The sequence below is a fragment of the Nicotiana sylvestris genome, chromosome 4, assembly GCF_000393655.2.
Source record: "Nicotiana sylvestris chromosome 4, ASM39365v2, whole genome shotgun sequence".
Classification (NCBI taxonomy): Eukaryota; Viridiplantae; Streptophyta; class Magnoliopsida; order Solanales; family Solanaceae; genus Nicotiana; species Nicotiana sylvestris.
The window spans coordinates 58,832,648-58,845,509 of record NC_091060.1 but is presented as its reverse complement, the minus strand read 5'-3'; the positions used below and the strand labels follow the sequence as shown (position 1 = coordinate 58,845,509).

Here is a 12,862-nt window from a genome sequence, read left to right as displayed (position 1 = left end):
ACATAATTTTTTAAAATATATTTCTCTTTCTTTTTTTTTGAAAAAATATGAAATGTGACTTATACCTATAAATTTTAAAAACGATCAAAAATACCCAACAACTCTGAAGAAAATTCATACAAAACAAGCGAAAGAAATCTGAAGAAAATTTATACAAATTTTAGCAAATTACCTTCAATTTTTATCTTTGCGGTAGATTACCACAGATTGGCACAACAACTTTGGCGAAGGTTTTCTTCTGTTTATAGAGAAGGGAAAATCCGCTTGAGTTTAATGAGGAAAAAGTGGATAGATCTGGATTAGTTGGATCGTAATAACAGAAAGGGACATTTTTATAAAATGGAAAAGTTTGCGGCAATTTTTGAATTTTTTTAAAAATCAAACGATAATATTTGAGTCATTAACAGCTCTTTTGCTAGTTTTGGAATTTAAAAAATTATCAAAATATAGATAAAATCTATAAATAATAGATATTTGCCAAAAAAAAAAAAGTTTTGACAAAATTGATGATCTAACGGGGCCAAAAATCAAATGGGCTCATCCCAACTACCCGGAATACAATTTCCGGCTTACCTTGCAATTGGCTCTTCAAAATTTCAGGGTCGATTTCTAAGAAGAAAAAGATTGTTTGTGAGAATACTGTTTTTCGAAAGTAAAGAATCTTTCTATTTTGTCAAGTAGTACTCTTTTTATCTAATTTATGTAACATTTTTGTATTTTGAAATACCCGAAAATTGAGGCCTGATTTTGAAATTTATGGTTCCAACACTATTAAATTACTACTTTTTTCGTTCCAATTTATGTTAATCTATTTAATTGAGCATGAAATTTAAAAAAAATAAAGGTTTTTGGAATTTGTGATCCTAAACAAGTCAGAAAGAGGTCCAGAGTACTTGTGTGGTTAAAAAAAATTCTCATTAAGGATATAATTGGAAGTTTAAGCTAAATTGTTTCCAAATTTAAAAAAGAGTCATTCTTTTTTGAATGGACCAAAAAAAAAATAGGTTCACATAAACTGGAACGGATGGAGTATATGATATTAATTGGATCAATGAACTGGATTACGAGCTAAATATTCTTATACATTTAGTATATCTTTTAATATAAATATAGGATCAGGGGCAACAATTAATGAGTTAATGCGAACCCACAAGGGCGGATTTATTTGCCTAATTATGGGACACGTGAACACATGGTCTCATCGTCAAACTATGTATTTTATGTACATAGTTTCTAGAATTAGTATAATATTATATGTTGGCCTCCATGCTCCCAAAAGATTGAAGGGTGCACTTGATTGAATATTTACGTTGAGTAACAAGGATCGATTTCCACTTGAATCTTTTCTATTTTTTTTTAGTGGTGTACTCATGTTCAAGAAATCCTAAATTTGTCTCTACGAACCATACCTAATAATGTGAGTCCGGAACCAAAATGTGGTTGTTTTGGACTCAAATGACGGAAATGTGTAGAAAAAAAAGTTAGTGACCAAAATATATATATATAACGCCTTTTTAAAGGGCGCTATACCTTAACGGGCGTTTGCCTAGTTAAGGTATAGCGCCCTTTAAAAGGGCGTTATACTGGGTTTCCGATAGGGGTGGGCATAAAATCCGAAAAACCGAATTCCGAACCGAACCAAATTAATTTGGTATTTTGGTTCCGGTTTTTTCGGTTTTTCGGTCTAATTCGGTAATGAATTTTCGGTATTTCGGTATTTCGGTTTTCGGTTTTATAATTCTACAATTTTGGTAAACCGAAATACCGAAAATATTCAAGCAACTAAGCCCAATTATAGACCATGCCTCATCGCCCATCCCCAGCGTCCCACTCCCACCCAGGCCCAGCTCCCTCAACTCCCAACCCAAGCCCAATTAATTACCCAAGTCAAGTCAGATTCAGTTAATAGTTAATACCCAACCCAAGACCCAAGTCTTGAATTAAATTAGGCATTCTCATCAAAGTAGGGCATTAGCCATTAGGGCTTGCTTAATGCTTACTGCTTTAGACTTCACTCTTCATTGCTTAGGACTGTAGGAGATATCATCGAGAAGAAGAAGATGAGAATCGAGTCATCGACTGCGAGTCTAGGATATCACTTATCATCAGTCTGCGAGTCTAGACGAGAATCGACCGCTTACTTGCTTAGGATATCAGTCTACGTTTTGTAAGTCTCATCTCATCTTCACCGGTCTACGACTGCTTAAGTTTTGAGTTTCCGCATGGGCCTATAAAAGTATAAATTATAATGGTCCGATTTTCTGCATCAAACGAAGTACTATTCCAGTGTAGGAAAATATCATAGGCGGCGATTTCCAGCTCGATTCGATTCCTCACTCCTCACAAATTCCGGGCAAACGAAGTGTCGAAGACGCTGCTGCCTGTTCCAGTGTTCCGAGCTCGATTCAATTTCAATTTCAAAGGTATGTTTCGCTTTCTTTTGGTTGTACTGCTGATTGAATGAACTGCTGTTCCGAGCTTTTCCCTTTAGTAGGAAAATATCATCTGTATCACGTTCATGCTGTTTAATTCATTTGCTTGTATAATAACAGTTGTGAGTACACGACTATGTGTTAGGCTTACCATATGATTACTTTGTTTAGGTCTGATTTTTAGAACTTTCCTTGCATTTTTCTTGTGATAGACACACTGCTCTCTTTGAAAACCTTCAAATACAGTATCTTCTATTATGTTGTCTTCTAGAATTTCAAGAAAAGATTTAGTCACTCTCTTATTCTTTAACCCAGGATCATTTGTTGAACAATAGTCATTGAAACCTTTTATGTAGATTTTGGTTTCAAAATAACTGTTACTGGGAATTTATGTTTATATTTGTTTAATTTTGTAGGGTAGCAAGGTAGTTAATTTGTTGATTGTTACTGATAGCAAGGTAGTTAATTTGTTGATTGTTAATTTATGTTTATATTTGTTTAATTTTGTATAGATGGAAGATACAAGTAAAGTAAGTGATGTTGGTTCTAGTGAAAGTTTACCTATTACGGTAGATAGTAACACCAACACCATTGATACTCAAGATTCCAAGAAAAGGAAAGCAATGCAACCTAGGTCTGACGTTTGGAACCATTTTGATAAATTTGAGGTTAATGGGGTTGGGAAAGCACGGTGTCGATATTGTAAACAAGCTTATGCTGCTAATTCATCTAAGAATGGAACAACAGGATTGAAGAATCATTTGCTTAGATGCAAAGAATACCCACTTAAAATTGCAGAAGATAATAGTCAAACAAAGATAAATTTTCAATCTTTGCCAAAATGATGAAGGATCAATTTGGAAATTTGATCAAAAAGTGGTTAGGAGGGCCTTAATTGAGATGATAGTTACTGATGAACTACCATTTAGCTTTGTAGAAAATGAAGGCTTTATGAAGTTTATGAGAAAAACTCAACCACTATTTTGTCTTCCTTCTCGTAGAACAATAACAAGGAATTGTTATGAAGTTTACAGTGAATTGAGGCAAAATCTAAGAAGTTCTTTTAGAGAAGCACAACCAAAAATTTGCCTAACAACAGACACTTGAACTTCATTACAAAGAATAAATTATATGTGTTTGACAGCCCACTTCATTGATAGGGATTGGAAGTTGAATAAAATAATACTTAATTTTTGCCCTATCACTAGGCATAAGGGTGAAGAGATGGCTAAAACTATTAGGGATTGTTTGCTTGAATGGAAATTAGACAAGGTTTTCACTATTACTGTGGACAATGCTTCTTCAAATGATGTAACTGTCAAAGAATTGTCTAAACAGTTAGATATGTGGAAAACTAATATGATGAGTGGTAAACATCTTCATGTGAGATGCATGGCTCATATACTAAATCTAATTGTGCAATATGGTTTGAAAGAACTTGATGCTTCTGTGACACGTGTTAGAAATATTGTGAGGTATGTGAGATCTTCGCCTGCAAGGACCTTAAAGTTTAAACAGTGTTGTGCATATGTAAAGGTAGAATGTACCAAAACGTTGTGTTTGGATGTTCCTACCAGGTGGAATTCCACCTATTTGATGTTGGATACAGCACAACACTTTGAAAAAGCCTTTGACAAGTTGCATCTTTTTTATGATGGATTTTCTGCATATCAATGTTCTCATCTTTGTGAAGATGGTGGTAATGCAGGTCCTCTTGAATCTGATGATTGGGTGAATATGAGGAATGTGATAGAGTTTCTTGCACGATTTCACGAGCTAACTAAAAAAGTTTCAGGTTCACGTTATGTCACTTGTAATTCTCATTTTGAGGATGTATCTGAACTTTATTGTCATTTGAAAATGTGTTTAGCTAGTGAGGATGAGCAATTTGAGAAAAATGGCTCAGCAAATGCAAGAAAAGTTCAAGAAGTATTGGGGTGAGCCTGAAAAGATGAATAAAATGATTTTTATTGCTTCCGTCTTGGATCCACGTAACAAATTTGAATATGTTGAGGGAGCACTTGAAGAACTTTTTGGGGAGGAAAAAAGGAAGAAAATAAATGCTGAGGTGTATGCTTATATGAATTCTTTGTTTGGAGAGTATCTAAAAAGGTATTCAACCGAATCTTGTCCTCAATCTCCATCTAGTTCTACTTAATCTAACAACACATCTAATACACCTAGTGGGAGTTTTATAAGTGCATTAAAACTAAATACTAAGCTTAGCTTGAATAACCAAAAGGAAGACAATGGAAATGGGGGTGCTAAATCGGAGTTGAATAAATACATTAGTGAAGAACAAGATCCTTATAGTGAAGAATTTGATATCTTGAGTTGGTGGAAAACACATGCTCCCAGATTTTCTATTCTTTCGGAGTTGGCTCGTGATGTGTTGGCAATTCCAATTTCTAGTGTGGCATCGGAATGCGCGTTTAGCACTGGTGGCCGTATTCTTGATTCATTTAGGAGTTCATTGACTCCTAAATGTGTGCAAGCTCTTATTTGTCTTCAAGATTGTCTTAGAGAAGAGAAGAATCCTATTAATGTTAAAGAAGACTTGAAGTATCTTGAGAAAATCGAGCTTGGTAAGCTTTAATATTTTGTGTGTATTTTAATTCAAAATAATATATCATGCTTTTTCTTTTGTATGACATATTTGGTCGTATTATCTTTAGATATGGAAAATAATGGAAGCACTACTAGCATTGTTTGATGTATAGTTGCAACTTGCATCTTGAGTGGTAAGTTTAATACTCTATTTGTTTGGTGATAATGATATACTTAATATTTTGTAGTTTTGTTTTATTATCATCAAACTATAATATTCTAACTTATGATTTATATTTTTTTTAGGTTCAAGTGCAATCATGCCCCGTGCTACTGCTCAACGCTCCGATATTTGGGAATACTTTGTGGTGAAAGACCTCTCTGTTTTTGTTGCACTATGTTTAACTGTTTAAGTGTTAAGATTGTGCAGACTTGCAGTTGGCCAGTTGCAGTGTTGCATTGTGTTTAAGTGTTAATACTTAAAAGTTAAGACTATTTTTGTTGGACTGTGTTTACTTGTTTAACTGTGTTTAAGTTGTTGGACTTGTTGGACTATGTTAAGTGTTTAACTGTGTTTAAGTTGTTTAATATAGTTGTGTAATGTGCATTGTGCAGTTGGCCAGCTTTTGCCAACTATAGTATACGCCAGATTCATTGCAAGTTTGTATATGACATACAGTTAAGTAGTTAACAGTATTGACGATATGAAATTGTGAGTATACTGGCGTGCAACGGTGCAAGTTTGTATAATGTGTATTGAGTATTGACTATATGAATATGACATATGTGCACGTTTACGTTGTGGTTGTGCAGTTGTTTTAGAGTGAAAATTATAGTGTCAAATTAGAGTGAAAATTACAGTGTTGGTGTTTCAGCCATGTGCACGTTCTTGTTAACTTATTATAGTGTTATATATCGAAAAACATTCTTTTAGAGTGAATTTCAATTGTGCATGTCCAGTTGTCCACTGTTAGCACTTAGCACTTAGCATTGATTGTTTATTGACTGTTAAACTGAAACCATACCGAACCAAAATAAGAAATACCGAACCGTACCAAAATAATTTGGTACGGTATTTGGTATACACAATCGATAAACCGAATACCGAAATACCGAACCGAAATTCTAAAAACCGAACCGAAATACCGAACGCCCACCCCTATTTTCCGATACTACACCTCATTTAAGATCTTGTATGAAAGTAATATACGATAAAAGTAAGCTCGAGCTAGTAAGGACGAGTAAGTTAGAGAGAAGAGAGAGATATATTATTGATCTTGTGGAAAAATAGATGGAGCAACATCAGCCATTTACAAAGTGGCATGGATTCCCTTTATATAGGAGAGGGAATATGATATAATATAGAGTGCATTAAATGTAAAGATATGGGGATGGGACGGCTAGGCACGATGCTAGACCCTGCTGATGCTTGCCTCGAGAATTCCCTATCCTCGGAACCTTTGTTGGGTCGCAGACGAACCTCGGGGGAGGGAGCTCGATCGTAATCCTGCAACCTCGAGATACTGATATGACCCTCCGAATGCATCTTTGTGGCGGAAATAGACTCCTCTGATTTCACCATATACAGATAGTCTCCGCGTTTCCTAGAATGAAGTAATAGGAAACGATTTTGAACCGTCGTCTTGAGGTCATCATTGCCGTGACATCAACCGTTTAAGAGCATTAAATGCCATGTTTCAGAGAACTGTGCAAGGCCGCCGTCAGATGCGGTAATCGAGAAACCCATGAACTGCCATTGGCTCGTCCCTTCTGCTTCCGCAGCGGTTCCTATAAATGCATCGATTGCTTGACACTTTCCACTTTCACCCTACTTCCAAGCTCACGAGTCAGAATTTTTATATTTGACACCCCTTTATCTTTTCATAGAAGGATTTTTACCATTGACATGGCTAGGACCTCTAGGACGGTTCCCCAATGGAACGGCTCTGCATCATCATCCTGATCGCTTAAGGAAGAAACCAGAGCGGTTACCTCCTTGGAACAATGTACCCCACCTGATCTCGATGTGTCAGAGGATTTTAATATTGATGCCACTTCATCAACATCGGGCCGATACGAGCATGTGTCCTGATACGTTAGCATCATGACCGATATTAGCAAGGTGAAGAAGGACTGCCGATGGAACGAGGCAGTGGAGGTGGAGATTCCCGGTCCCGACGATAATATAACTGACTTTAAGGCTGGCTTCCTTCACGTGTACATCTACCCATTCACCCTGGGACCTAATAAATTTGTCGAGTCCCCTACCCTGGAGATAGACCCGGTTATCCTTGATTTCTGCGACCGATACCAAGGACGCTTGGTCAGAACTACCCTTCTTTTTGGAGGATAGTGTTGATGCTTCGTTATTTCACCGAAAGGGTTGAGGGTGAGATCTTTACCCTCAATCATCTGGTCAGTATGTACAACTCTCGATTGTATTGAGGCTTAATCAGGATCCGCCATCGGTCCAAAAAATCTTTTTTCATTAGCGTCGACGAGGGAAAGGATCGAGGATGGATGAGCAGGTTTATCCGAGTAAGGACCTAGGATATCATCTCGGGACAGAGGATGCCTTTTCCGGTGAGGTGGAATACCTGACATAAGAAATTTTCCCCTTAGCCGCTTTTTCAACTATTCTTCCTTTTGAAATAATAATCTCTTTGTGCTCCCTGCAGCCGCTGCTTGGCGCCCAGAGGTGGTCCCATATTTGTCAGAATGGATCGCGAGGTTGAACGAGAAGTTCCCATATCGCGTTCGGTCTTGGACCGACCTGGCTATGAAGAGTTGGGTGGCTAAGAATCATGGTGAGGTTCCTTTACCGCCTATCCTTCGTATTTTGTGTTTCTTTCTGAGCCCTTAGCGAAAGCGTATTGCGGTTACTATGCTGTTGTAGGTCTTGGCGAGCATATGATGATGATGCCACCCCCTGGTGGCGAAGCAGGGGCCTTGGAGCCTGACACGAGAAAGAAGAGAAAAAGCAGGGCAGTTGTTGTCCGTCCTACGGCAAAGAAAACCAGGTCACTCGAGCACCAAGCCGCTGCCGGGACTGCTGCTTCAACCTTAAAGTTGAATCCTGAAACCGAAGGAGAGGATGATGATGGAAGCCCGCTAAGGAGGAGAATGAGGTCGAGTGCGAGAGACTTGCAGGCACCTCGATCGGAGGCTGCTGAGTCCGAAACGGCTGTCTCCGGACGGGCTCGTGGGCCGGGGGTCCTTGAAGAGGATGTTGATGTAGCTTCGAATCACGCAACCGGATTTGATGCAGCTTCCGCCAGGAGGACTGCTGGCATTGATCCTAAAGGGTCGAGGCTTGGAGCCTTCCAGGAACATGGGTTGCCACTTGGAGAAATTGGCGACCTAAACGACTTTATGTCGAGCTTTCCGGTCTTGTCAGGGGAACTACTGGATGCCCACGGGATGATCGGCGCCACAGAGGGGACTCCTCTCAAAGGGGGAGACTTTATTGCTACCATCTTTGATGGTGTTATTGATAAAGCTGATCTCGATATTACTAGAGCCGTCAAAGCGGCGGAGAAGTTCATGCAGCAGGTGATAGCCATTTCTCGTGCATTTATTTTCGTCCTCGAGCATCATTCTTTGTCTTTTTAACTTTTCCGCTATGCCGTAGTGTAAGTGGATGTACGATCATGACATCCTCTTGCTCCGCGGAGAGCTTTCTTATCAGGAGAAGGAGTGTAAGAAGGTTACTTCGAAGCTTCATGATTTGGAGGCTCGCTCTGCCTGGGGAGATAAAGAGCTGGGAGAACTTCGGGCCGCTTTGGGAACGGTGCTCCGAGAGAAGGCTGATCTTGCTGCTCAAGTACTTTTACTTGCTCATGCCCGACTTTTATCCTGTATTCACATACGTTCCGTATTCATATATTCATTTTTTTACCCTTCTCATGTAGGTCGAGCAGAGTGGCTCGCAGATTAATCAATTGAATGCAGAGATCTCCGAGTTGAGAGAGCAAAATAAAATAGCGGCTGGGGAGTTGGCGACATCCCAGGATATTCTTAGAGGCTCTCGCAGGGAGATTGCTGCTTTAGCCGTGGCTAATTCCGAGGTCGAGCAAAATGTTGTTACTTATCAGGAGGACGTTGCCACGGCGCGTAGGGTAGCTCGTGACATATCCGTAGCAACTGAGTAGAAACTGACCCGGGCTATTGAGCATGTTAAGGCGGAGTCGAGGAGAGAGACCCTGGAGGAACTCGGGGCCAGAGGTATCGACCTGTCAGCTGACCTTAAGAAGGCCCGTACAGTGGAGGAAAAACTGGCGCTTTTGATTTCCCCTGATAAGGGCAAAGATGATAGTGACGAGGAGTAGTCTCCGAGTCATTTTTGTATACCTTACCCTTCCCTATGTATGTGGCCCTCCGGGGAATGGATAGTGTAAAGATGTTTTTCTTTTTGATAATGTAGAAAAGAAGATTTCATTCTGTCAGCCCTTCGCCTTGCCCCTTTGCTTTTGCCTATCGGTGCCGGACCTTCAGGGCCTGCTCTCGGATCAACCGGGACCCTGAAACTGGCCATACCCCGAGGTTAAATTGATAGCTCCTCTCGAACCGATGTTTGTGACGTCGGGGGTCTCCCCGAGGTCCCGCAGTTTTCTGAGTCACCTGGGAGCTGGAGTGACTCCGCCTGTACGTTCCCCTAGGAGAGGGTGACATTAACGCGGCCAGAATTAATTGGCCTTATTGTGTAAGCGGGCAGTTGTTACTTTGCCCCTATATATTTTTTCATCTGTCTCTTAAGGGGAAAATTTGTTGTTCTTCATAAGGCTTTCTCTTCTACAGAGCCTGGCGCTTTATGCTAGACCTTCTGTTTCCTTGTTTCAAAAAATGTTTTTGCTCGGATCCTCGCTTTTCCCCCCTAATCTTCCGTAGCGACGTCTGATCATCGGGTGGAGGGGAGTCTCTCCTGCGTTCCACATTCGGTGGTGCCAGCAGCTTGCCTCCGATATCGCGAGAGCCAGGCTCGGGGTGCTCCGTCTCGGGGTGGGCTGTCACGCCGGGGAAGCCTCCCAATATTTCGGGCCATCGAGAGCATGCGTCAAGGATCATTTCATCAGTGAGGGAGGATAACCTTGAGGTGATCAGAAAAGATTGTAGAGGGGGGAAGGCGCAATTTTGCAAGTACCTTCCCCCGAGGAGAGTTCCATGACATATGTTGAGGGATTTTTGAGCGTATACACTCTTATTTTCGCGCTGGGTTCCCCGTACCGGGTCATGCTTGATTTCTGTCGAAGATATCAAGTAACATTGGCATAGGTTCATCCCTCTCTTTGGAGAATAGTACAGGCGACGAGATATTTTGCCGACAAGGCTGGGATAGAATTTACCCTCAGCCACCTCATGAGGTTGTATCGACCATTGCGCTACCGGGGCCTGATTGCTCTTCAGCGTCGATCCACCTGAGCTCCTGCAATTGGCAGCGAGGAGGATGAGGACCGTGGATGGATGAATCGGTTCGTTTGGATCCAAACGACCAATGTTATCCCTAGAGAATTTTTGTCGTTTCCTAAGAAATGGAACTTCACACGTAAGTGCATCATATGAGCTGTCTTCGTTTCAACCTGAGGCTGGCTCCATAACGATATCTATTTGTTCTTTATTTGTAGCAACTCATTGGTCGCCCAACAAGGTCCCCGATTTAGCCGAGTGATCTATTTATGATAGGCGCCAGTGGCAAGATCTGTCAATAGGGAGATGGGAGGCGAAGCATCATGGTAGGTGCCCGCCGCTCTGCCTCCTAAGAAATGGCATCTTTCTTGCCGGCTTATTTGATTTATCTGTCACAGGTGCCGGGAGTCCTTTTGAGGCGGGGCCATGTTCTCCGAGGGAGGAGGAGAGGTTTCTGGCCTCAAGATCAAGGAGTGCCGATAAAAGGAAAGATGTTCCAAGGTGCGAAAAGGCTTGTAGTGAGGCGACTTCTTCACAGCGGTTAAGGAGAAGTGATTCGATTAATGGGCAACCTTCCGGGAGTGGCGCGTCATCAGAAGTTGCTTTGGCCTTCGGCGAGGCTCAACGTTTTGGCCTTATGGTGAGTTTCGACTGCTGTAAGAATGTTCTGGCCCTGCGCTCTTCTTCTTTTTCTTTTCCTGGCTTTCTTTCGTAGGCCTTCGACAGGCTTAAAGTCGAGCTGCTTCGTTGTGAGGCCCTGTTGCGGGAGGCTCTGGATAGGGAGAAATCCCTCAAGCTTCTTTATGTGACAAATAAAAGCAAGCTCTTCTATTTACAGCGTGAGGTGGACTGGAGCCGGGCCTGGGAGGTCCTCCTGGAGAAACAGGTACCCTGTAATTCACGCTGGCTTGCATTCTCTTTCTATCTTGTCATCTTGATGTTTTGCTATTTCAATTGAAGGACAAGGCGGATGAGCTGGGACAACTCTGGGACAAGGTTAGCCGAGTCAAACGCAAATTCACCGAGATGCAGGTGCATGTGAGTGCCCATTTTGTGACCAAAGAGAGGGCTCAGGCCGGGGCTTCTACTCTTGAGGCGCAAATCCAGACAATCTGTGCGAATGATTTTGCTCGGGAAAAGATGATCTCAGGGCTTTCATCCGAGCTTTCGAGGGCAAAAACCGAGGTGGTGAATGTCTGGGTCGAGGTTGTGATGAGCAATAATAGGGCGAGACAGAAATTGCCGGCCTATTCAAAGAGCACTACCGTTGCTAAAGCTGAGTTGCAGAGGGCCTTCGATCGTGCAAGTAATAGAAAAGAATATGTAAGGTGCAGATCTCGAAGGGAAATCCTCGAGGAGATTCATGCCAGGGGCTTCGATCTCTCGGGGGAAATTGAGCAAGCCAAAGGAGAGGAGTACGATGCCAAGTTCCTTTTGTCCAATGCTGAGGACGGTGAGGAGGAGGCCATCGGGCCATAGTTGTCGAAAGGGGGAACGTCTATTCCCTGCTTTCCTCTTTGTATGTATAGCTTTCATAATATGTCGTAGGCTGAGATTGTGCTTCATTGCCAATATGTAAAAATAAGAGGGGGAACCCCGCAATTTGTATCTTTTGTACTCTTGTTCATCGGGATTTCAATTGGGTCGATTCGACCTAAAACCTCCGAACCTGCAATATGGCCCCGATGTTTATTAGGCCGGCAATAGCAGCTTTTATTTTTTGCCCTTAGGCTTGCATACTTTAACCATCTTCGAGTTTAGTCTCCGAGTCGGGATTCAGCTCGAGCTCAATTTACCCTCGAGTTTTGCGTTTGCATGGGCTGGCAACAATGGCTCTTACGCCTTGGGCCGGAGCGACCTTTTATGTATGTGGACCTTAGGCATGCATAGTTAACTATTTTGGATCCGGTCTCTGAATCGGGTTACGACTCGAGCTCATTTTAATCCTCAAGTTTTCAATTTTCAAGCTGGCAACAGTAGCTCTTACGGTGTTTGGTCGTTGAGACCTTTTAATGTGCGGCCTAGAGGCTCGTTTGGCTGGCGATAATAGCTCTTACGCTTTTGCCTGTGGGCATTTTGTAGGCTTTGTTTTCCTCTCGTTAAGGTCTTTTTGAAATGATTTTTCCAGACCCGTCGTCGGTTCGGGAAGAACCTCGATTTCAAGTCGTTAGTGGCGATGTTCGAGCACCTCAGAAGGCTCTTAGCTCGTAGGCTGAGTAGCCCGAAGCCTTGTGATTTGGATCTGACATGGTCGAAGCTCGTTTGCCTGTTAAGGGAAACCTATGTTAACCGTTTCTTTCCGAAGTATATTCGAAGTAATGGTCTGCGATTTTGTTAGCGACAGTCAGGCGTCCCCAAGTCGCATTAATTTGGCTAGAGCAGCCATTTTGACCATAGTCATATGTGTTTGGTCGGAGCCATTTTAATCCCGAGTGATAGTTTAGGTGTCTACACCGAAGGTATGCCCTTTCGGGATTCTT

At 41.7% G+C, this 12,862-nt stretch overlaps 1 protein-coding gene across 1 annotated transcript; it reads left to right on the top strand.

Annotated features, from left to right (window-relative positions):
* The first annotated feature begins 7,495 nt into the window (after positions 1-7,495).
* On the top strand, positions 7,496-11,861 carry LOC138889586 (uncharacterized). Its single transcript, XM_070172918.1, has 8 exons — positions 7,496-7,562; positions 7,658-7,786; positions 7,876-8,531; positions 8,611-8,802; positions 8,891-9,092; positions 10,781-11,022; positions 11,098-11,268; positions 11,343-11,861. Exons 1-8 carry the CDS (start codon positions 7,496-7,498, stop codon positions 11,859-11,861), a joined length of 2,178 nt encoding a protein of 725 aa, XP_070029019.1.
* The last annotated feature ends 1,001 nt before the right edge of the window (positions 11,862-12,862 follow it).

Excerpts from the sequence above, each read along its gene's own strand:
- LOC138889586 (XM_070172918.1), top strand. The coding sequence starts at position 7,496 with ATGGATGAGCAGGTTTATCCGAGTAAGGACCTAGGATATCATCTCGGG. Across the intron at positions 7,787-7,875 it reads TTGGGTGGCTAAGAATCATG|GTCTTGGCGAGCATATGATG; the intron begins GTGAGGTTCCTT and ends ATGCTGTTGTAG. Across the intron at positions 8,803-8,890 it reads AGGCTGATCTTGCTGCTCAA|GTCGAGCAGAGTGGCTCGCA; the intron begins GTACTTTTACTT and ends CTTCTCATGTAG.